This window comes from Miscanthus floridulus, chromosome 18 (assembly GCF_019320115.1).
Source record: "Miscanthus floridulus cultivar M001 chromosome 18, ASM1932011v1, whole genome shotgun sequence".
Classification (NCBI taxonomy): domain Eukaryota; kingdom Viridiplantae; phylum Streptophyta; class Magnoliopsida; order Poales; family Poaceae; genus Miscanthus; species Miscanthus floridulus.
The window spans coordinates 52,975,501-53,000,807 of record NC_089597.1 but is presented as its reverse complement, the minus strand read 5'-3'; the positions used below and the strand labels follow the sequence as shown (position 1 = coordinate 53,000,807).

General features: G+C 48.2%; 1 protein-coding gene across 2 annotated transcripts; it reads right to left on the bottom strand.

Annotated features, from left to right (window-relative positions):
- Positions 1-19,220: 19,220 nt before the first annotated feature.
- LOC136521204 (uncharacterized) lies at positions 19,221-24,214 on the bottom strand. Of its 2 annotated transcripts, XM_066514911.1 has the most exons (9): positions 24,016-24,214; positions 23,633-23,844; positions 22,557-22,610; positions 22,303-22,383; positions 21,925-21,973; positions 21,742-21,832; positions 20,974-21,026; positions 20,546-20,608; positions 19,221-20,143 (listed from the first exon to the last, which is right to left on the bottom strand). In XM_066514911.1, exons 2-9 carry the CDS (start codon positions 23,824-23,826, stop codon positions 19,787-19,789), a joined length of 942 nt encoding a protein of 313 aa, XP_066371008.1. In that variant the 5' UTR covers positions 23,827-23,844; positions 24,016-24,214; the 3' UTR covers positions 19,221-19,786. The 2 variants fall into 2 exon arrangements, with proteins under 2 accessions (XP_066371008.1, XP_066371009.1); XM_066514912.1 differs by lacking the exon at positions 22,557-22,610 and having other exon boundaries at positions 24,016-24,207.
- Between the last annotated feature and the right edge of the window lie 1,093 nt (positions 24,215-25,307).

The window sequence follows — 25,307 nt, the reverse complement described above, 5'->3', positions numbered from 1 at the left end:
GGAGGCTCGCACGTCCCTCATCCCCTGCAGGAATGGCGAACACAAATAAGGGAACAGTAAAATGCAGGGAGCAAGGAGGCCTCAGGGGCCACAACGGCGCATGACTTACCAGAGAGAGGTACCCCCGCGACGGGCGCATCACGAACAGGGTCAGGCCACTGCTCCTTAGCCGCCCCTCCACCGTCTCCCTCACCCGACGTAGAATCTCCTCGTCGGAAAGGGCGACGGTGGACATTCGGACGCCATCGATCGGCTCATCCGGTGTCATGTTGAACATGCGCCGCCTCTGAGCCATCAGCGGCAGCACCCTCCGGTAGTGGAAGGCTGCCATGACCATAGCCGCCGTAAGGCCGTGGCTACGCAGCCTCTCCAGCCCCTCCAGGAGCGGCTGTAGCTTGGGCTGATCGACCACCGAGACACCATACCTCCACTTCTCCGGTGGGCTCTCCACGACCCGCCCAGTGTAGGGGAAAGTCCACCGTCGTCGTTGCAGAGGTAGAACCAGCTGTTGTACCAGCGACGGTTGGACAACGCGAGCTGGGCCAGGATGTAGAGGGGCTACCGGTCTTGGCGCACTTGGAGAGTGCAGCCGCCGGCCCTCACCGCCTTCCGCATGCCCGTTGGCTTGGTGGCGAGCCCTGCCCAGAAGAGGTGGAGCCACAGCTCCTAGTGGGGGGCAATGCCCAGGTACCCTTCGCAGACGACGACGAAGATGGCCGCCTACGCGATGGAGTTGGGATTGAAGTTGTGGAGCTCCATGCCATAGTAGTGCGGGAGCGCCCGCATGAACCGGTCCATCGGTAGGCCGAGACCGCGCTCATGGAAGGCCACGAAGCTCACGATGTAGCCATCGTGTGGCCTCTGCTCCGGCTCGCCCCCTAGAGCAATCCACTCTGGCCTGGTGGGCTCGATAACCGGGTGGAGGAGGTCATCATCGACGAACGACTACAACGTCTCCACTGACACGTGGGACGCACCCTAAGGATCCACCTGAAGGACAACAACACTGCCAGCCATGGATGCGGTGGAGAATGCGGCTATGACGGTAAGGCTCGCTCTCTCTCTCCCCCCTTCTCCCTTCTTCTCCCCAGCGCTCTCTGTTCCTAGCAACGGCTCGAGGGCAGCAAAGGCAGATGCAGGCAAGGTAAGGAGGAAAGGGGCGAGGCCTGATACGTATTTATGCGAGAAGGGGCAAAGCGGATGGGCGATGAAATTGGGGAAGTTTCCCTCAGATCTGGCGCAGTTAATCCGGATCCAATTAAACCACCCACGCGTCTTTTCCTTATTAATCGCGCACGCACAGTAACGTCCCATCCGCTGACATCGCATCGCATTCGACCGCAGCAACGACAGGCGCCATTCTATCTCCCCGAGAAACCCGCCTCAAAAGGTGCACCTGCCGTTGTCAGCTGATGGGAGGGGAATATCCCCCACCCGATTCCTTTCAGATGAAGGAACTGGGCACCGATCCCGTTACGGTCCAGGGGTTCAAAGGCTGGGCCCCCGAGCGTCTCTACAGCCGCCCCAGGACAACAGAGTTAGGGATAACTATGGGTGAGTCCGTACATGGCCGAGGCCCAAGCAAGCGATCGCTCGGGATGCCCTAAGTCGTGCCCGAGACTAGCAGGGAGGTCTCTGAATGGGATCCCACTGTAGGGAGGCACCGAGCCCCCGGGGCCAATCGAACGGCCCTGGGACCCACTAGAGAAGCCCTCTGGTACTTTTGGAGTGCATCTCTAGACCACTCGGACTTACCCGATAACAGCTCACCAGAGGTGTCACCGCTCACGCCCATCGAGGGTAGCCTGGCATACTCCACCCCTCCTTCTGAACGAAAAGGATGTGCGAGGGTAGCACAAAAAAGACAGGGAAACTCCTGATTGCCCTCTCGCTCTGTGCGGAGGCTCGGGGGCTCTTCTTGCAACCAAGCCGAGACCCAGCGACCCAGACTCACACTCGAGGGCTCGGCAAACAACCCCTTCTTCTGAACGAAAATGATGCACGAGGGTCGCACAAAAAAGATAGGGAAGCTCCTGATCGCCCTCTCGCTCTATGCGGAGGCTCAAGGGCTCTTCCAGCAACCAAGCCGAGACCCAGCGACCCAAACTAGCACTCGAGGGCTTGGCAAAACAACCCCTCCTTCCGAACGAAAAGGATGCACGAGGGTCGCACAAAAAAGACAGGGAAACTCCTGATCGCCAGCTCGCTCTGTGCAGAGGCTCGGGGGCTCTTCCTGCAACCAAGCCGAGACCTAGCGACCCAGACTCACACTCGAGGGCTCGGCAAACAACCCCTCCTTCCAAATGAAAAGGATGCGCGAGGGTCGCACAAAAAAGACAGGGAAGCTCCTGATCACCCTCTCGCTCTGTGCGGAGGCTCAAGGGCTCTTCTTGCAACCAAGCTGAGACCTAGCGACCCAAACTCGCACTCAAGGGCTCAGCAAAACAACCCCTCCTTCCGAACGAAAAAGATGCGCGAGGGTCGCACAAAAAAGACAGGGAAACTCCTGATCGCCATCTCGCTCCATGCAGAGGCTCGGGGGCTCTTCCTGCAACCAAGCCGAGACCCAGCGACCTAGGCTCGCACTTGAGGGCTCGGCAAACAACCCCTCCTTCTGAATGAAAAGGATGCGCGAGGGTCGCACAAAAAAGACAGGGAAACTCCTAATCGCTCTCTCGCTCCGTGCGGAGGCTCGAGGGCTCTTTCTGCAACCAGGTCAAATACTAGTGACCTGAGCTCGCACTCGGAGGCTCGGCAAAACACGATAAAGGGCATCGAGCCCGTTACGGTCTAGGGGTTCAAAGGCTGGGCCCCCGAGGGTCTTGACAGCCGCCCTAGGACAACAGAGTTAGGGATGACTATGGGCGAGCCCGTACATGGCCGAGGCCCGAGCAAGCGATCGCTCGGGATGCCCCAAGTCGTGTCCGAGACTAGCGGGGAGGTCTCCGAATGGGATCCCACCGTAGGGAGGCACCGAGCCCCCAAGGCCCATCGAACAGCCCTGGGACCCACTAGAGAAGCCCTCTAGTACTTTTGGAGTGCGTCTCTGGCCCACTAGCTGACCCTTATCGAATGGGGACGGGCCTCCACTCGGACTTACCCGATAACAGCTCACCAGAGATGTCACTGCTCGCACCCACCGAGGGTAGCCTGGCATACGCCACCCCTCCTTCTGAACGAAAAGGATGCGTGAGGGCCGCACAAAAAAGATAGGAAAACTCCTGATCGCCCTCTTGCTCCACGCAGAGGCTCGGGGGCTCTTCCTGCAACCAAGCCAAGACCCAGCGACCCGAACTCGCACTCGTGGGCTCGGTAAACGTGACAAAACCCCTCAAACACGTGAAAAGCCCCTAAAGGAATAAATCCACTCCTCCAGGGCCTCGGGGGCTACACCCGGTGGGTACGCTCGCGCGCACCCACCGAGGTCTCAAGTACAAAATGCCATCCCACCAGGAGCTACCACAAGCCAAGTCTCGTCAAAACCTTAGGGAGAGCATTCACTCTCTTTGAGGCTCGGGGGCTACTGTCGGGTACCATAAAAGGGGTCCCTATCGAAATCGAAGCCAAGGGACAACTACCGGCTAACCTCCGCCTTGTCCAAGGCTACCGATTTCCCGTCTCGCTCGAGGCCTCGCACGTAAGGCCTCAGATGGGGAACCGATTCTCCATCTCGCTAGAGGCCTCGCACGTAAGGCCTTGGACGGGGTACTGATTCTCCGTCTCTCTCAAGGCCTCACACGTAAGGCCTCGGATGGGGAACTGATTCTCCGTCTCGCTCGAGGCCCCGGACGTAAAGCCTCGGACGAGGTGCCGATTCTCCGCCTCGCTCGAGGCCAGCTCGGCAACAACCCCGTCGCCTCTGCCTCGACCAATCTCCCTGACAGAATGTCACGACCAACTAACGCGACCAACCACTCCTGCGATGTCAGCCGAACGACGGCTCGACACAGTGGTGTGGCCGACAAGATGGGAAGTCGCATCAACACCATGCAGTCTAGGATAGGACAGGGCAGGGGTTACTGACCGCTGTGCTCGGTACTATGCCCACGACTGACGCCTGCACTGCACTGTGCTACCTAACCCCTACTCCAAGAACAACATGGCGTGGGGAGTCAAGTTCGGGTTACTGTAACCTCGGAATCAGTGTACAGGAACGACTGCTCCCTCCGAGCCTCGGCAATCTGCTTCAAGGTCTCGGCAGCCTCGGGATTCGCGCCCGCCAAGCCCCCACGATGGCTCGACCTCGGCACCAACCAAGCCTTGGCTCTTTATGCTGTTGACACACAATGATTGGCACGACGTCCACCATGCCCTACATCAGGCTATCACTGGAGCTCCCACATCGCACAGGATCGGGCGTGACCGGCGCGTTGCTTTAGTGCATCTAGGACAAGACTGCTCCATCGACCATGCCGCCACAGTGGCAAGCTACAGGGCTCAGAAACGCCACCTCCGCTCATAGGACACCGCGTAGCGAACACATGTATCACCCCTATCCCCCTTCAACTATAAAAGGGAGAGACCAGGGCCGTTTCTAGGGGGAGACGGAGGAAGACAGACGAATACTCACGAGACATGAGCACGCGAGCTCATGGGTTCATGAACTCACGCGTAGACGCTCAGGCAAACACACGCTCAACACTCTATAATACGCACGCTTCCCCGCTGCCTGAGATCAACATCTCAAGCAACCCACACCGCTCCACATAGAGACTTGGGACTAGCTCCCTCTCTCGCCCTACTTGTAATCCCCTACTACAAGCATCTCGGTGCAAGGAATACAAGATCGATCTCTCAGACTAGACGTAGGGCACCTATTGCCTGAACTAGTATAAACCTTGTGTCTCTTTGCATCATCATCCAGGATTAGGGGCATGCAGTACATTTTCACTAGTTGGTTGAGGGCTCGCCGGTCCAAAACACCAACACATGGACTTATTTGGACCAACAATATACAAGAGTTTGGGAGGAAATCTTTATTGTCTTGTGATTGTTGATGACTATTCAAGGTATACATGGGTATTCTTCCTTCATGATAAATCCAAAGTTGCATCTTGCTTCAAGAAGTTTGCCAAGAGAGCACAAAATGAGTTTAAAGTGAAGCTTAAGAAGATTAGAAGTGACAATGGGAAGGAATTTGACAACACAAACATAGAAGCCTATTGTGATGAAATTGGGATCAAGCATGAGGTCTCCGCAACATATACCCCTCAACAAAATGGTATAGTTGAGAGAAAGAACCGGACATTAATCACTCTTGCAAGAACAATGCTAGATGAGTACAACACCCCCGAAGCTCTATGGGTGGAAGCTATCAACACCGCATGCTATGCATCCAACCGCCTATTCCTTCAAAAGTTCCTTGGCAAGACACCTTATGAGTTGCTCAATGGGAAGAAGTCGAACGTCTCCTTCTTTAGGGTGTTTGGTTGCAAATGCTACATCTACAAGAAGCGGCAACACCTAGGGAAGTTCCAAAGACGTTGTGATATTGGTTTCCTTGTTGGTTACTCATCAAAGTCCAAAGCATATAGAGTATTTAATCATGCCACCGGCTTGGTTGAAGAAACATATGATGTGGAATTTGATGAATCTAACGGCTCCCAAGGAGCACATGAGAATCTTGATGATGTAGGTGATGAACCATTGAGGGAGGCTATGAAGAACATTCTAGTTGTAGACATCAAGCCTAAAGACACCTCTACTACAAGATCATCCACAATATCTCATCATAGGAAGTCCATCAAAGGGTGTAATGACTCGCTCACAAAAACTTGCTTTATTTATTGTACATCACTCTTTTGTCTCTTGTTTTGAGCCTACTAAGGTAGAAGAAGCTCTTCAAGATCCGGATTGGATAAATGCCATGCATGAAGAGTTGAACAACTTCACCGCAATAAAGTTTGGACTCTTGAAGAGCGACCACATGGTGCAAGAGTCATTGGAACAAAGTGGGTGTCCCACAACAAGCAAGATGATCAAGGCATTGTTGTGAGGAACAAGGCAAGATTAGTTGCAAAGGGGTTCTCTCAAGTTGAAGGTTTGGATTTTGGAGAGACCTTTGCACCGGTTGCAAGACTAGAAGCCATTCATATCCTCCTTGCATATGCATAACATCATGAAATGAAACTTTATCAAATGGATGTGAACAGTGCATTTTTAAATGGCTTTATTAATGAACTAGTCTATGTTGATCAACCTCCCGGGTTTGAAGACCCTAGATATTCTAATCATGTTTATATGTTGTCCAAGGCGTTATATGGGCTTAAGCAAGCCCCAAGAGCTTGGTATGAGCGTCTTCGGGACTTCCTCATTGAGAAGGGCTTCACCATTGGGAAGGTTGACACCACACTATTCATCAAGAAGCTTGATGGACATATCTTCATTTGTCAAGTGTATGTTGATGATATCATCTTTGGATCATCAAATGAAGATTCTTGCAAAGAGTTTGGTGAATTGATGTCGAAGGAGTTCGAGATGTAAATGATTGGTGAGCTTACATTCTTTCTTGGTTTTCAAGTCAAGCAAATGAGAGAAGAGATTTTCATCTCAAGAAAAGTATACCAAGGATCTTCTCAAGAGGTTCAAAATGGATGAATGTAAGCCAATCAAGACACCAATGACAACTAATGGACATCTCGACCTTGATGAGGGAGGTAATACAGTTGATCAAACTCTCTACCGCTCTATGATTGGTAGCTTGTTATATTTAACCGCATCTAGGCCCAACATCATGTTTAGTGTGTGTATGTGTGCTAGATTTCAAGCTAATTCGAAGGAAACTCATTTAATTGCCGTAAAAAGAATCCTTAGGTATCTTAAGCACACACCAAGCATTGGCCTTTGGTATCCCAAAGGAGCTATATTTGAATTAGTTGGCTATTCTGACTTGGATTATGCCGGTTGCAAAGTTGATAGAAAAAGCACATCCAGAGGGTGCCATTTACTTGGTAGATCACTTGTGTCTTGGTCCTCCAAGAAACAAAATAGTGTGGCTTTGTCCACCGCCGAAGTGGAATACATTGCCGCGTGTGCTTGTTGTGCACAAATACTTTATATGAAACAAACTTTGCTAGACTATGGTGTAGTTCTTGAAAAAATACCTCTTTTGTGCGACAATGAAAGTGCGGTAAAACTTACAAATAATCCAGTTCAACACTCTCGCACCAAGCACATAGATATCCATCATCACTTTCTTAGAGATCATGTTGCAAAGAATGATATTTCACTAGAAGGTGTAAGGACTGAGGATCATTTGGTGGATATCTTCACTAAACCGCTAGATGAGGCGACTTTTTGTTGATTGCGGAATGAGCTCAATGTTCTTGATTTTAGCAACTTCACTAAAAAATGGGCTTTTGTTGTCCCTTGCATTGCATTGTAATATACAACATGTTTAATTTTTGGTAATGCATATAGGGCCTGTCTAACATGGTTAAGATAACCGCCGTAAAGTGTGTGAAGAAGCTTAACCTTGGATCAAACTTGACAAGCAACTAGATTTACTTTCAAGAATTGCATTGCATATGCATGAATGTTGCTTTGTCGTTTATCTTCAAATTGCCCTCTTATTGCCTATTTTCTTAAAAGGAATTATAGCCTAAGGCAAAATATTTTTGAAAAAACTTGAGGGTTTGAGAGAGGTCACTCACATCAGTCCCAATTGGTGTTTATTTGGATCTTATTGGAGTTGGGACTTGATTGGGAACAAGCAGCACGAAGGACTTTGAAGATTTGCTAGAAAAAGAGTGACCGGACGCTGCACCGGACTCTGAAGTCCAGCGTCCGGTCAGTTCACAGGAGGTGAACTTGCTACGAAGGAGTGACCAGACTCAGTGTTTCAGCGTTTGGTCAGATGGTGATCCAACATCTGGTCGATCAAAGACGAAGGAGACAGCTTGCACCGGACTCTGGCTGCGTCCGGTCGAGGTTCACCGGACGTGCCTGGTCGCGATTCCAGAGGTTTTGGACCTCTCTGGAATCAACCGGACGCTGGGTGGCAGCGTCCGGTCGCTGCCATCGGAGCGTCCGATCAATAGGAAACATGCATTTTCAGGACTTCTTTTCTGTTTCCTGTTCTATCTCACGGGGGACCCCATATAACGCAGCGCCGCCTTGACCTAAGGTCGCATGCGCGCCGTCTTCGCCGTCCAGAGCCGCCGCGCCACGCCCTAGCCACCGTGCTTTCCTACTCGCACCTCTGCTCTGCCGCAACTCCACCTCTAGCCGATCCCACGCGCCTCCCTACGCCGCCGTGCTGACAGCCCGCTCCACCGCGACTTGCCTGTGCTGCCGCACCCGAGCCAAGCTGCCGTGCCGCCGTGCTCGCCCTGCTCCCGCGCCAGCGCCACCTCCCTGCGTCAGCACCACCGTGCGCCACAGCTTCACCCGTCGCCAGCACATTAGCACTGCCATGGCCCTGCCCTGCTTCAGCGCCGCAAACCCTAGTCGTCTATTCACTACGCATCGCGAACCCTAGCTTTACAGTGCCTTCCGGTGGTACCCCGATTGTCGTTCCTCTTCTTTTCCGATCACCGGTTCATCAGGTAGCAAGCCCTCGGTTCTAATTTTGTACCTAATTGCTTGCTTTCTTAGGGTTTTGCTTCTTTAGATATATTGTAATTATTTATAAATCCGATCTATTCTAACGTGCAGCGAGTCGGTGCCGTTGAGGTCCTATTTGCAGTTGTCAGTCAACTCGGGGCCAAACTTGCGAGTACGGATCAAGGCCAAGCCTCGAAAGTGACAGTCGGCAGTTGATCATTGTCAGCGGCAGTTGTTCTTTTTAGATCCATCAGATGGCTCATGTGAAGAATGTCGGAGGAGGTCCCAGTGATGAGGATCTGAGGCCCCCGCCTTGCCAGCCTGCAGATACAAAAGGCAAGGCGACGAAGAAGCTAGCAACAAGGAAGCGCAAGTACCCTAATGCAGATACAGCGAGAGCAGCCATAGTTGCAGAGGTCGTAGAGAGCGCAGAGAGAGGAGGTACTCGTAGTGGTGTTGTTATTGTAGATTAGCTTTCTCTATCTACGAGGGTTGCACTTGAGCAAGTTGAGCACCGTCATGGTGGTCCAGCTGGGACTATCATGGTTGGAGGATGGCGTGTTGCTATTGATGAGAGTCAACCTCAGGGGGAGTCACAGCAGGAGCCACAGCCAGTAGAGTAGACTCAGGAGGGAGAGCAGGCCAAGGAGACAGAGCAGGCACCTCAGCCATAATTACGCCGCTCTGGTCGTACCCGTGCTCCAGTCACACTGAGGCCAGAGACACAGCGGAGGGGTTCTTGTCCGCCTCCTAGACCACAGGGTCCGCCTCTAGTGACACATCTAGATCTGAGGGCCGCTACGGCCAAGCAGGTGCAGCACCTTAGATTTGTGGACTTTGATCAATTGTTTCCACCGAGGCGGGATGAGCGTGCATCAGAGGGCTTCTACACACCACTGCAGAAAGACTTCTATAATGCATATCTTAACAGTGGTGCACTATTTAGGTCACAGAGGGTGTGCAACATTGAGTCCATAGTAGCAGCAGCTGGAGAGCATATTCGCCCCTACCTAGCATATCTACCAGGGCTGATAGATTTACTTGGACGGACTGGCTTATATGTTCCATCTTAGGTCCATCAGTTCTACGCTACACTTTGGATTGACCCGCAACACAGATTCATTCACTTTGCTTTTAGAGGCAGAGACTATAGGCTGATGAGCACTAGGGTCAGGGAGATTCTCAGGCTTCAGGAGTAGCCCGTCAGGCTACATGAGGTTTGCTATGGACAGACAGCGCCTCCCAAATGCCCTTATGGCGGTATAGTACCTCCTACAGATCTAGTCCGCCACTGCTTCAAAGAGCCTTTTGGTGAGGGGTCAAGCAGGACTCCAAGTGATCTCACTCCTACAGCTAGAGTGTTGGATGTCATTATGAGGAGGACCCTGATTCCGAGGATGGGGTATCGCGAGGGCTTGACTCGCATTCAGTTATGACTTCTAAACTCTCTGATGCAGTAGACTATGTTTGACATTTGGGATCTCCTTCTATCAGAGATGGAGGATACTATTGCTGAGGGGTTCAGAGGTCACCGTCGGTTGCCCTATGCTCACTAGATCATGTTTCTTATTCACAGGGTAGTTACAGTGAGGCCACCTGAGATGCTAGCTGAGTACAGTGGTGCTACTACAGAGTTCCCTGCATACAACCTAACTCAGATGATCCGCCAAAGTACACCGAGTGCACCTAGCTAGCCACGCCATCATCCAGAGGTGCTAGAGACTGCAGCCCAGTAGGATGATACTATCAGGGGCATAGTAGCTACTGAGGAGGAGCAGTTAGATGCTCAGCAGGAGGGGATGGTCGAGAGCGACCCCAGTGACAGCTCAGATGAGGACTACCGGGACATTCCTCATATGCCTCCACATCAACATGACCATGAGGCCGGTAGCTCTAGTTCAGCTCCACCTGCACAGCAGATAGACCCCGCTCTACTTGCCATACTTGAGCGGATGAGGTAGGATCAGGCTTGCCAGGCTCAGGAGACTGCCGCTACATTTGCACAATTCTAGACTCGGTAGGATGAGTTTCAACGGCAGCAGCAGGCCATACAGCAGCAGCAGTAGGCCATGCATCAGCAGCAGCTTCTCATGTAGCAGCAACTACTTGGGTTTATGCAGCATGTTGTGATAGCTATTGGGGTTCCACCGCCACAGCCTTCACCCTAGCTTGGTCAGACTGCCACCACTTCTATGACTATAGCTTTATAGCCTAGTGGGCTTCAGAGTCAGGGACAGCCACCAACATAGTTTGCTTCACCTACAGAGCAGGTGTCCCAGTGATTTGCCTCGCCAGTGCTAGCCCCATAGTTCACACCTCTTCAGACGGGCTTCACACCGGCTTAGACTTCCTCGCTGCTTATGCTAGAGACTACAGTGTCTAGGAGCCTTGGTGCTTCCTTCAGTGAGTTGATAGGGCAGCCCACTCCACCATATCTACATGTCCTAGGTCCTTCTACAGTTGCACCTATTACCGGGACTACAAAGACGCTCCCTTCCTCAGTGGCATCATCAGAGCCGCCTGCTACAGTCATACCTGCACAGTCTATAGCAGCTCCAGTTGATGATCCGACCCAGACCGCTTCAGCATCGCTTCCAGCTACAGAGGGTCAGACTGCTCAGAGCTCAGGATCAGATGATGATGTCACACAGTTCCAGCTCGCTCCTCACACCTTAGCGCCCGACTCGTCCGCTACAGCCCCGCCGATCGATCCTTAGGTTTTGGTGTTTGACGCCAAAGGGGGAGAGGGATCGAGTATGTTAGTCTTAGGGGGAGCTTATCTATTAGATTATCTATTACATTTGGTTTTTATGTGTGATACACTATTATGAATTCGTGTGTTTACCTTTATGCATCGAACTATATTTATGTGACAGTGATATCTACGTGATCATGATATATGGCATGTGTGCTCTCTACTTTGAATTATTTATATGTCATATCACTTGTGCTATGCTCATTTTCTTTGCTTCCGTGTTTTACTCCGATGCAAATGAGCTTTATCACTTGTACTCATGCTTATTTCATATCTTATGAGTACATTATATTGGCTTGGGTCATATAAGCTTGCCTAACTCTTTTGTTCTTATTGTCAAAAGCTTATATGAACCAACCATGTTAAAAACCTCATCTCTTTCACATACTCGGGGTGGTATTGTCATCAATCAACAAAAAGGAGGAGATTGAAAGCATCTAGGCCCCTAGTTGGGTTTTGGTGATTAATGACAATACGTTATTATTGTGACTAACGTGTGTTTTGCAGAGGCAATTAAGTTAGGTCACGGTAATAGAGATCGATTGGGCAATCATGGTGGTCATGCCCCTATGATGGAAATCATTTCAGTTTTCAAAGGATGGACGACAAGGTTAAGGATGGACTAGTTCTAAGTGTCGTTTGGTGTTGAAGAGACACTTAGAGTAGTTTAGGACTTTGTTTTTCCTTTGGCCATACTATTAAGGGGGGTATGGACAAGTAGCTTGACCTACGTGAGTCTAGTGAGTTAGGTGTGGTGCACACTTGCTTAATCTAGCACTAGGTAGCTCCAAAATAGCCCTTAGATCCATTAGAGCAAACTTCATTCACGCATGATTGAGAGTTGGAAGTGAATAGAGGGTCAAATACTGACCGGACGCTGGCTTCGGTGTGACCGAACGCTAGCACAGAGTTCGGTCAGTTCATTTGATCAAGGTGAAGTCATCTAGAAGTGACTGGACGCTGAGAGGTGAGTGACCAGACGCTGAGGGCCAACGTCCGGTCGGTTCCAGTAAGGTTCCAGAGAGGGAAAATCACAACCGGACGTGTTCGGTCAGTGCTGACCGGACATTGTCCAGCGTCCGGTCACCCCGTAGAGGCACATAGCGGTTCGTTTTTCAGTCGATGTTATAAATACTTCCTCCATTCGTGTGTGGGGGTACTTTTTCTCATTCCAACAGCTGAGAAACACCTTTGAGAGTGCCAAGAAGAGCAAGGTCCTAGTGAGGTGATTGAGATTTGAGAATCCCAAAGAGAGCCCTCATTAGTGAAAGCAAGAGTAGCAAAGTGTGCATCCACCCTTCTCATTAGGCTTGTCATGGTCAAGTGAGAGTTCATGCTTCTTACTCTTCGTGATCGCCATCACCTAGATGGCTTGGTGGTGATTGGGAGCTTGGTGATCATCCGATGGAGCTTGTGGATGACCCAACTCAAGTTGTGAGCGGTTGTGGGTGATTCACCATGACGGAGTGTCAAAGAATCAACCCGTAGAGAGTACTTGATCCTTGCGCGGATCAAGGGGGAGCTACACCCTTGCGTGGGTGCTCCAACGAGGACTAGTGGGGAGTGGTGACTCTCCGATACCTTGACAAAACATCGCCGCATTCCTCCTTCTCTCTTTACTTTGAGCATTTACTTTGAGCAATTCAATTCTTGTCATTTACATTCTTAGAATTGCCATGCTAGAGTAGGATTGGAACATAGGTTGCTAAACTTTTGTGCGTTAGATCAATAGAAACACTTTCTAGGCACATGGGGTTAATTGGGATAACCATAGGACTTAATTATTGCAAAAAAATTTAGAATTAGCCCAATTCACCCCCCCCCCCTCTTGGGCATCTTGATCCTTTCACACTGCACGGCAACGACAAAGGATAAAAAGTATCGAGAACATACAATTGAGATATTTACCTGAGGAGGCAGATTCTTGCAGTGAAAGGGTCTCGTCTGCCTTGGCAAGTTAAACGAGGCAAGTGGAGCGAATAGCTCTACGGCCCGCTCCTGCACAACGTCCCTCGACAACATCTCCGTCCTCTCTCGGGTGCTGTCGGTCTCTCCTTTGAACTCAAAGGCTGCATGGGCCCTCTCCTTGCAGGGCTGGATGTGGCGCACTATGAAGCTCACCGCCACCAGTCCACCGTTGGTCTTCACGCCCTTTATTAAGCCAAGGAGCTCCCTTACCTGCTCCACATCAGCACTACTTGGCTTCTCCGACCAGCTTTTTTGGCTCTTTGGGATGTGGTCGGCATCGCGGCGGATGGTGGGGTGGCTCTGTTTCATATAGAACCACCTGGCATTCCACCCCTTCAACGACGTGTTCAGCGGCACAGTAAGGTACTCGCCCGCCATTCCATCGCGCAGCTGAAGATATACGCCATCGACCACCTTGGAACCACCGTCGCCCTTCTTCTTCAGCCAAAACAGGTGACGGAAGAGGTTGAAGTGGGGAAGGATTCCAAGATACGCCTCACAGAAATGGATGAAGATAGATATGTGCAATATGGTGTTTGGGTGGAGGTTGCACAGACTGACTCTCCATAACTCTAACAAATCCCTCAAGAATGGATGAATAGGAAAACCTAATCCGCGCCAAAAGTAGTCCTCAAACACTACAACTTCGTCGGTGTGAGGCATTGGGAAGGGCTCACCGAGGGTCGGCCGCCATCCGGCGGTGACGCGGTCAGGAAGAACGCCCGCCTTTACCAATCTGTTGAGCTCCGCCTCCCCCGTGCGCGACGGGACCCACTCTTCGTCATGCCTAGCTTCGGCACTCGCTTTCTTTGGGCTCATCTTCTTTGGGTTCACAGCTCCCCTCTTCGGCGCCATCTCTTAGATCCGGATTGGGGCTCGCGGCGGAAGCGCGTGCGGCTACGAATCTAGAAGCGCGAGGGCTGAGGAGGAAAACGAAATGGCAAAGTGGCAAAGGTGAGAGCGCGGGGTGCGGCGGCGCAGTTATAAAGCACTCCCCCACCCTTTCGCATTCGAGGGGTTTTGGGAAATCGCTCCCGCGATCGGCGCATCTCCAAATTCTCCGCAACAGCAAGGTGGGTCGTTACCTGGACTTTTGCGCAACCGCGGCCCGTATCGCCAATTTATCTCCGTAATTTGTTACGGCTCGCTGAATATTTGCCGACTTCTCCGCCAACCGTTATGGCTCAGTAATTACTACTATACAGCTATTACTCCGGTATTTTCTCCACGATTTGTTTTCTCCAAGATTTCCTCTTGTGGCTCGGGTACTACGTCAGCATTACGTCTCGGTTCCTCACCGCATTTGTGATTTTCTTCTGTTGACTGCTGTTTCTGACCCTGGCACCACGTGACCACGTCACCTACTGTCAGGCTCGGGGACTAAATGGGCACACTTCACCTTGTGGTGAATGTGCTTTTTTCTCATCTCGGGGCTCGCCCGGGGACTGGCTGTCTGCTCGGCTGGTCTTTTACTATTCTTCTACTTTGGACCCTGGCACCACATGACTACGTCATCTACTGTCAGGCTCGGGGACTAAGTGGGCACACTTCACCTCGCGATGAATGTGTTTGCTTTATTCTAGAAGACTCTGCGCCTCTTGAAGCTGAAGAAGATTATCTCTCTTTCTCGTGGTCGGACTCTAAGTGGGCACACTTGGTCCACTGCGAAGAAATTTTTGATTCTGAACTTGAGTTCCTTACACCCTTATGGCAAGCCGTACTTGAGTTACACTGCTCGGCGACGGTTCACACTGCTCGGCGACGGTTCACGCTGCTCGGCGACGGTTCGCGCTGCTCGGCAACTCATCACGGTGGTCGGGCCATGAGTTTGACTGCTCGGAAAAGCTCAAGACGGCGTTGCACAACGGGTACGAGACGCTCGGGGACTAGCTGTGGGGGGTACGACCCCGGATACCCACGGCGGACCACATGGGCTGCGCCCCCAGGGGCGGCCCAGCCCACAAGACGAAGCCTTACGGAGCACGACGCTGCTCGGCGTCTCCCGCAAGACACCGGGAAAATATCCTAAAGATACTACGAGACCTGTTAGGATACGTATGATCCCATAATTTCTGTAATCTGTTATTACTTTCCGGTTATCTCTTAGATCTAACCGACTTGTAACCCTGCCCCCCAGACTATATAAGGCGGGCAGGGACCCCCTCCAAATACACGTAATATCATACGATAGTTAATATAATACAAAAGAACACATGAGTAGGGTATTACGTCATACTGACGGCCTGAACCTGTCTAACTCGTGTGTTTCTGTTGCCTTCTTGTTCTTGATTACACGCGTCTCTGCCGATCAATCTACCTTCGTGAGATACCCATCGGAGGACTGCCGACGATATTCTGTCAATGGACATCTTCTGGAAAAAAAGGCCATGTCCGTCACCCTCTGCAGCAAACACAAATAAGTCCATCATCAAAACATAAATAAGAAAAGCTAACTCAGGCTGACTAAACTCAAAAATATAACAAGGCATGGCGAACGCGCTAAATTACCAAATAAACAGGCTTAAACCAAAAAATAAATACTTACATCAGATAAATTATCTGGTACTATTGTACAAATATGTGAAAAAATGCACCTGTCTAGCATATAAACAAATACTGAAAGCAAATTTGAAGGGGCATAAAATAAGCTGATATTAATATCCTTAATTAACTCGTGTGCCAGTAAGGTTCACCCTCGGTTTGGATTTCTGCTACATGCAGCAATCATATCAATTAATTTGGAGCATAGTCAAAACCTAATTTTACAGCCTGGAATAAACCAGAGAACAAAGGCAATTAAACAAAAGACACTGCATTTACTGAGCCTGAGGTGTTCATGTGCTTAGAAGAGAGCAATACCTCGCTTCAAAGACATCATTAACACTGGTTCATGGCCATAAACTAAACAACACGGCTACAGCAGTCACATACCTGTGTGTGCCCCCGAAGGAGCGAGCGGAGTGCAGTGTTGATGTTGAGCACGCGGATGTTGCCTAGCCTAAGACCGTACACGAGGTACGTCCTGTTCACCGCGATCTGCCTGCCGTGGACCAATCTAGGGTCCGAGATGTACTTGGTTATTGGCGTCACCTCGAGCTGCGGCGGCTCCGCCTCCCCTGGTAGCCGTGAGTCCACGTCGTGCACCGCCCGGTCCCCGGGACCCAGCAGCCTCCCTCTTGGCATCTTGCTGCTGGGCATCCTCGCTGGCGGTGCAGAAGACGACGCCGGGAGCGTCGCCGTGGGGCCGTGGAGAACTCCGACGGCGGCGGCATAGACGCAGCCGACTCGAGGTGGGTGGGCGCGGTGTTTCCCAGCAGCTACATCAGCCGCGCCCCCGGGGTTAGGGCCTGGGCCGGAGTTCGGGATAGGGTTTATGGTGGGGTTAGTGGCGAAGGAGGCCGCAGCGGGGTGGTGGAAACCGTGGGGGTCGTTCGTGTATTGGAGGTACGGGGTGTAGTGGATGGGCGGGGTCGCCGGCGGGTAGGAGTAGGGGCCCGTGGGTGGGGCCAGGCGCGCCCGGGAAGACGCCCGTGGGGGTCGGGAAGGTGGTGGGGTTGTTAGGGTTTGGCGGAGGCCGGAGGAGCTTGCTGAAGTCAAAGGGGACATTTGTTGCGGCATTAGTGTTCCCCGACGGGGACGCCATCTGAGGTGGCGAGAAGTGGTGGCCGTGGCGTGGATACCGTGTTGGAGAAGGAAAACGGCGGAATAGCACCGGCAAGGCTGCAGGAGAGGAGGCAAGGAGAAAGAGAGTGATTTTGCTGTTTGCTCGTGTAGTTTTGTTTTTTGCGGTTTGGTTTTATGGCATATTTAACTATTTTTATCATTATGCTTATCTGATTATCAGTTTTAGACGGCCAACTATATATCTGCCGTTGAATAGTAGCTACATTATATTCTTGTATTTTTTTTTGAGGTGGCATGACAAATCACTGTGCCAGCGTGGATACAGGTAAAGTCCGAACAAAGACACGCTAGATTCCATTTCTGACCCCTTGCTTTCTTCCTCAATCTCTTTACCACTCCCACCCACGCAAGCTCGAGCTTCGGCAGGGTCGTCCGTAGGTCAGGAAAGTGTCCCCGGGCAAGGTTGGCGCGAGGCAAACACCTCCCCAAGAATGAGTCACGCATGTCACCTCACATTAGCATGGTTGAGGGAGACTCCCACACTAGTTGTACTATACAACATGGGAGCATGACCACCCCAAAGGAACGCAACATGCAACACAAATCACTCTTAGAACCTATTACCCATGAAGATTTTTTCCGCTCTCAGTGTGTAACCCTGCTCCCTAGCAATATAAGAGGCAACAGGGGCCCCTTCTTCCTCGAGAGAAAAATGGAAGCCAAGAGACGCTAGTCTCTCGACCGAACTCTCCCTCTCAATTTTAGACTTGTCCTTCGTCTCTTTTTCTCCCCCTTTGTAACCCGTGCTGCAAACATCAAGCCCTCGTGCTCAAGAACATGATCGAACACCATCGAACTGGACGCAAGGCACGATGCCTGAATGATTATAAATCCTGAGTCTCTGAGTGGTAGCCATCTTTGAGCTACCAATCTTACCTTATTCTTTACCACCACACCATCTTCATTTTGTTTATTTCTAAACATCCATTTGGTTCCAATGAAATTGTTGAGTTCTTGCACCATCTTCATTTCGCACACTAGTTGGAGGCACAACTGTAATAGAACCATCAACTTCTTGCACCTCTCTAGGTCTAGCCATATACTTCACTGCTTTATTTAGCTTGGCACCTCTCACATCATCTAAATTTTCATTTTGCACTTAAGACCCATTATTAGTTGTATCAAACTCCACATCATTAACCAACTCAATAATACCATGTGTCTTGTTGTACACTCTATATGCCTTGCTACTCAAGGAGCAACCAAGAAGAAATCCCTCATCACACTTCCTCTCAAATTTGCTCAATCTTGTCTTTCTTGAGAATATAGCATGCGTAACCAAAGACAAGAAAGTATGAAATATTTGGCTTCCTTTCAATCAACAACTCATCATAAGAGGCGGTGACAATAGAGCCTTTTACTTGCATGACAAGCGATGTTGATTGCTTTGCCAAAAAAGAGTCACTCATATTGTATTCACTAAGTATAGACCTTGCCATATCAATTAGAGTCATATTCTTTCTCTCAACAAGGTCATTTGATTGTGGAGTGTATTTGATAAAAAAACTCATGTTTGATCCTCACCTTATTGCACAACTTATCCATTTCTTGTATTCTTGAATTTACTATCATTGTCACTTTTCACTTTTTTATTTTCAATTCAAACTCATTCTCAACCCTCTCAATGAAAGATTTGAATATGTTAAGACTTCACTCTTGTCGTTCAAAAAGAACATACATGTGAATCTTGAGAAGTTAACCGTAGAGGTGGAAACAAATTGGTAAGTTATAAAACAAACACCTCCGTCAGTCCGTCACAATATATTTTCTTAACCAAACAACATATTATAACCTAATAACAATGTCCCAACTAAACTTGCATTCGGTAAGGACCATATCAATGTTTTAAAATAAAATTACTATAACAAAAGCCAGTACCCATGACTTCGCCCGAAATTGCAGCAGTTGACACCAAAGTATTCGCCAGGTGCCATGACCAAAGACAACGTACCCATTGAAAGATACGAAGAATAACTAGAAAATTTAGCTAAGGTATCCAATCATTATAATGCCGCTACATTGTCGCCCTACACCCAACCAAAGAACCAATCCAAAACCAACACAAACGCAAGAGTCTGCATCACCAGTTGATAGCAACATGAACCATTGCACCGCATAAGATAGATTGTCTGACGTGCACTTGTGAACAAAGAAACTGATGTATTCTTTTAGGTTATGATGAATTCTCTCATGGTAAGGAATAAACACCGTGACTTGTTGACCTTCAAGTAAAGATAAATATTTGCTCTAGGACTAGGAAACTAGATAATGAAGACAAATTTAGCATTATCATTAATCTAGTGCACATCAGCAATGAGCCAAGTAGCTTCTAAAGAACACTGCTGGCATTGGACAATCCGTGGTACAAAATGTTTGATGCACTGCTTGAGGCACCAGGGCAATGTCATTACAAATGAATGGACTGACAGATTTTGTGCAGGGTTCACTAATAAATACTGGAGCAGACAGGGGGCAAGACGTGCATGAAATTCACTCTCATGAAACATCATAAGTTCAGTAGAGACTGAGTGAAGATATTCGTTTTACTCATCTTTCATGGATTTTGGCAACCCGTACAGACTTTCTAACCGATGTGGTGCCTCAGAAACAAAGGTACAATTGATCAAAACATACCATGGCCTTTGTGAGTAAGGCATTTCCTGGAAAGTTTAAAGTGTTTCAGGCATGACCAACATCTAGTTCGATCAGCTAATCCCTGTAAGCTTCTGAATCAACATTCCCCTTCTGGTTGTTTGAGGAGGCGAGCAACACGCAGATTGCTAAATGGACAGCTGTACTAGAGACTTGGTTCTATGACTTTCTTTTCTAGCAAGCTCAACTTTGCGGCTGCGATGTGGATTCACTGGCATTAACTGCTTCAGGAGCAGCTGCAGCACCAGGATTAGCATCAGAATTAACATTATCAACCTGATCAGGCTTGTCCTCCTGCATCTCTACATCGTGGCTACCAGATGATTCCTCAGCTTCTGCATCAGCCATCTCTTCTTCACCATCACCTGATACATGCTCTGTTCCATTTGGTACTGCTGTTGTATGCTCAGGTGTGCTCACAGACTCTACATCAGCAGGCCCAGAATTTTCTGTAATTTGTGTGCAATCCGAACACGGCAGCCCATGAGCAGCTGGATATGGATCAGTGCACTTGGTTATTGTAGATGTAACTAGGAGATTCTACAAACAAGAGAGACCATAGTTGGCAATGAATGTTTCAGAACAAATAGAACACAAACATAATGAATGAAAAAAAAAACTGTCAGCAGATAAACTCTCAACTTAATGTCCACCAAGACATGGGAAACCTTATTTTGTCTTTCTTACTTACAGAAGAACTGTAGCAACTGCTGCATTGTAAATTAATTGATCTATTTGTTATCAAGGTGCACTCGATGTTGTTTCAAAAAATCATAACTCAAACCAAGGTACATTATTTTCACTTTAGGTGGTAAACCAACAAGTAAAAAACTTGCACTTTAGATCAATAGGGCAAACTCAGAGTACACGATAACATAGCTAAGAACTGCATGGTACATTGGTACTGATATCTAAGCAATAGTGAAAGCTCAACTGACAAACCTTCTCCAGGGCCAATGCAAGCTTTGATAATTTTGTATATGTTCCTTTTGGATCCAACAAAATCTGTCAATGGAAACTAATGTAAGACCATTTGCTTCGAAATAGGATGAATGCAAGGTATAAATGAAAAAGTAACTGTGTCACTGACATTAATATGGTGTTTGGTTTGAGGAATGGGTTAGTCCATCATCTTCTCACTTCTCACTATATTTGTTTGGTTTATGGAATGGAATGGGTTGACACATCATCACCTCATTCCTCACAAGGTACTAATTAGTACTAGTATGAGGAATGTAGTCATTCCATCAAATTTGATGAATGGATTCATGATGCACCACCTCATCTAGAATGGTTTGATTCCTCAAACCAAACACCCTCTAAATTTCTAGGACAAGTTTTAGAAGCAAAATGGAAGGGGAAAGTCTCACCTCACAAAGCCTTTGCAGTGTGAATGGAGGACCCTCTTCAAACCTCTCGAGGGCTGCAAAATAATTCAACAAACAATCACATATTTGCAAATAGTCCAAAAACAGGTATTGCAACTAGTCCACAAAAGGAGTTATCTCTAATTATCTGTAAGAAATAAATTAGCTGATGCGCAAGTAGGCCTTGTATGAGCTGCAATGGAAAACCCACCACCAGCTTTCAAGTACCTAGTTGGTCTAATCATATATTTAAATGCTTTTGCAATGTTAACAAACAAGTAGAAGGTCCATGAAATGCTATTCTCAACTTAATAATGTTCTACAGAAGTAATAAAAGAACAGGGGTATGATGTAGCTATATCACATAAATATAAAAGCACCATTACACCAACTTTGAGTTGGAAACTCATGCAAGAGGCGCGACACCAATAATTTCAAGCACTAGTTTTTTTACCAATAATATCCCTTGAATCTTTGAACCAGCCAATCACAAGGCATGCAGTGCAGATTGGAGTGTCTAGCTTCCAATGCCATGGAAGAGTACTATTTCAATGCTCCAAGTTCTTAACAACCAAAATAAGCTATATCTATGCACAGCTAAGAACATGAGCTACTGCATAACTCAAAGGGCAAACAAAGAAGAATTTGATATCTACAGTCAACCAGGAAAATAGGTCTATTCCACCTTGAAAATATTCAGAAATACACATACACTACAACAACAGAAATTTACTCGAACTTTATAGCACAAAATAAGTGTGAAGGTCGTACCACCATTTAGCTGGCTAAATAGCTCTGAGAAATACCTCTGTTGCCCATCATTTTGGCTCACCATTTCAACCTCAAAATATTCATCCAAGACCTTCACATGATGAACATCAGTTTAGATGATAAACATACACAACACAAATCACCATGCACTACAGCCAACATACCCAAACCCAATACACATACCTGCTTCAGTTGAAGAGACACTACACTCTTGAGGAACCTCCAGTCATGCCTGCAAAGGAGTTAGTCACAAGTATAAATGTTGTGCTCCAATCTTTTGTCCCAGTATTCTGGATGCAGCAAGAATGCATTTTTATAAAACAAAATGAAAGAAACATAATCAAACTAGTGTCCTGGTACATGCCTGGTTAGCATTTTACAACAGATTCTACTCAAAGACCATGAAAAACATACCCATCATCAGTCTAAATGAGGCAATAAACTAAATTATTTTTTGTGCAAAATGATGGAGGCACTCAGTGTTAAAACTTAAAACTCTAAAAGAACAGAAAACTCATCCATGAATAGAAACTATGAAGCAGTATAGGAGAAGTTTAATACCAGAACTTTCCGGTGTCAGCTATAACTTCAATGATGCTTCTCATGTCCTCAGGACTGACATCAACATTTGTCACTGTATCCCTGAAATGATAATGCATTGCACTAAAGCTCATAAGCGAAGTAAAATTAAAGTCAAATTCAGTAAACAAAATTGGAGGCGAAGACCAGCAATGTTTATGCTGTCCTACCATATTAAAAAAACAATGTGCCAAAGAGATGCGATTTTAAACATGGAAGAAAACAAGAACCCTAACCAAAGTGGACGTGCTGTAATTCCTAGACAATTCGAGTCCATGCAAAACTTTCCACTGTATCAAAAAAGGTGTTGCCATGAGGAAAATGCAGTCACCATTTGAATTTCAATAGCATCTGAGTGAATATTTGGTTTTGGTATGGCCATGTATATGAAAAGATTGACCCTGAATTATGTTTAGCAATGCCAGGCTGAAGTTTATTTTGGATACCATGTTGTGTAAGAATTAGGAAGCAAACCTGTTTTTTAATGAAATTATTTTTTTTGACATTATGACGAACGAAGAAACTACTTCACTTAGACTGGATCAAGAGTTTCAAAATTACAAGATTAAACAATCACTATGCAATCTAATAAATTTGAAAAATATATCTTGATCGAGAAATTGGGAAGGTGCTTTCAAGCTTGGTGATCTGGATTGCAAAAGAACCATATGATGCAAAAATGGGATGACAACATAAAGGTAAAAGATCTCCTTTGCTCTTTGACAACATCCCCCCCCCCCCCCCCCCCCCCCCCCCTTCTGTTCCTTTTTCTTCTTGTGCTTTATTTTTGGTAATCTTTTTTGCCACCCTTGTGCCCATTTTCTTTCAAGTCTATAATGCACATGCAGTTCTCCAGCATTTTCGAGAGAGAAAAAAAAAACATCAAGGTAAAAGGTCTCCAAATTTCTGCTGAAATTTAGCATTTCAATGCAAGCTGTGCAGAATCAAAGAGATACCACAGCACAGGGGTAAAAAGAAAAGGCACACTTGTCCAATGTCTGCAATGAACCAGGCCATGCCCACGTTTTGATCCAATTGCAAAGGGAACTTTCTTCGTCGCCCTTCCACTTTGGTCGCATTTAGGGCTGTTTGCTTGTACATGCTTATAAGATTTTGCTACAAATGAACATCCTTCTCAATGAGAAATCGTGCAAAACTAGGATGGATGTATCCCTGGTGACATCAATTGCATCACACGGACATCTTCATAGCACTCTATAAAGCAAATCGAGATTTTATACAGAACCATCATCGAAGAATGCACATACAGTGGTACAGAGCGATAGCTGTCACATAAATCTGCATCACTTACTCGTCCACCCCGTCCTCCGGGGCTGCATCCTCGATAGCCTGATCTGCGTCAGAAGTTGACTCTGGAGCCACCGTGGACGCCGCAGAGTCCTCCACCACCGCATCACCCTCCACGCGCTGATCCGAGTGGACAGCGGCTTCCGGGGCTGCCGCTGCCAGGGGCACCGCTGCATTCTCCGTCACGGCACCCTCCATTCGTGGTTTTTCCCAATTCTGCAAGATAGGTGAAGAATCATAAATCTAGACAATAATAAAAAGAAGGCGCATGGCAGGCGACGGTGGCTAGGGTTTCCACATTCCGAGGGCGAGGCGAACTGTGGGGGCGCTGCAATCTAGGGTTACGGGAGTCGTAACAGCGGCGGTGGTGATGGAAGGGGAGCTCACCAGCAGTTTCGACGCGGGAAGCGGGGCGGGCGGCGGGACAACAGGGCTGCTTCGCTATCTGAGGTCGGCCTGTCGTTGTCGAGAGAGGTGTGCCGTTCACTCGCTCCTCGTTCGTAGACCGGCGAAGGAGGCGGAATTCTGCGCGGGGACGGGAAGCTGCTATTCGTAGCGTTTTTTTTTGGTTAATTAATAGTATAAGTTTGGTTATTTATTTGGTTAACGAATGATGTAGGGGTTCGTAGACCGGCTAAGATAGACCAAAAGCTAGCACGCTGCCCTTCAACATTAACCAATCCTACATAGAATCGTCACGTGAGGACCAAGAAAAAAGAGGTGCGTCAAGCGGGTCCCACACCCGTCCATTCTGCAAGACAGCATGTCTTCGTTCGTGTGCCCTTAAATCTAGCTTGATCCGCTTCTTTTTTCATCCGAAACGGTGTTTTTCTCTCACAAATTCCTTCGTATTCCTCCCAGCGAACGGGGCCCATATGGGAGCAAGTGCGGCCACTCGTTAGGTATGAGGTGCATCGACAGCGCATGGGAGCATGTGCTTCCATTCGTTTAGCCTAGGGTGCATGTGAGGTGGGGCAGCGCATGGGAGCGCGTGCGGACACTCGCTCGACATAGGGTGCATGCGACGCATGGGGGCTTGTGCATGTGCTTTGACCACAGGGAGAAGGACGGGCGCGGGGAGTTTGTGAGAGGAGCGTAGGTCCACATCTGCATGCGTAGTATGTTTCATGTGTTTCAGGCGTATGTTTCGTTGCATGTGTTTTATTCGGATGTTGCATATGTTGCAATGACTATATATGTATGTTGGAAGTGTATGTTTCATCTATTTCAGACCTATGTTGTAAGCGTTTTATCTAGATGTTGCATATGTTGCAATTGTTATACACATATGTTGCAAGCGTATGTGTAAATATTTCACCTGTTTCAGATGTTTGTTGCAGAAGTGTTTAATGTTGCAACATGAGCAAGCACATGCAAAAAGGTCCCCGCGGGCTCAGGGTCCCATGTGCGCGGTAAGAGAAGCGGACCTGGTTGGTCCCCATCTGCATGCACGCATCAGCAGGCATGGGGCGCGCGACTGCATTCGCAACTGGGGCAATCATATATGTACAATCTCTAACCCAAAAAAGAATGCAACTACGTGTTGCGTGCTAATTAAAGTGATTCACATTTAATGAATAGTATTCATATTTATGGCTCAAAATCAATTTATTATGAGAATATATTTTATTATTTGATATTATAAATATTGATACTTTTTTATCTATAATTGATCAAAT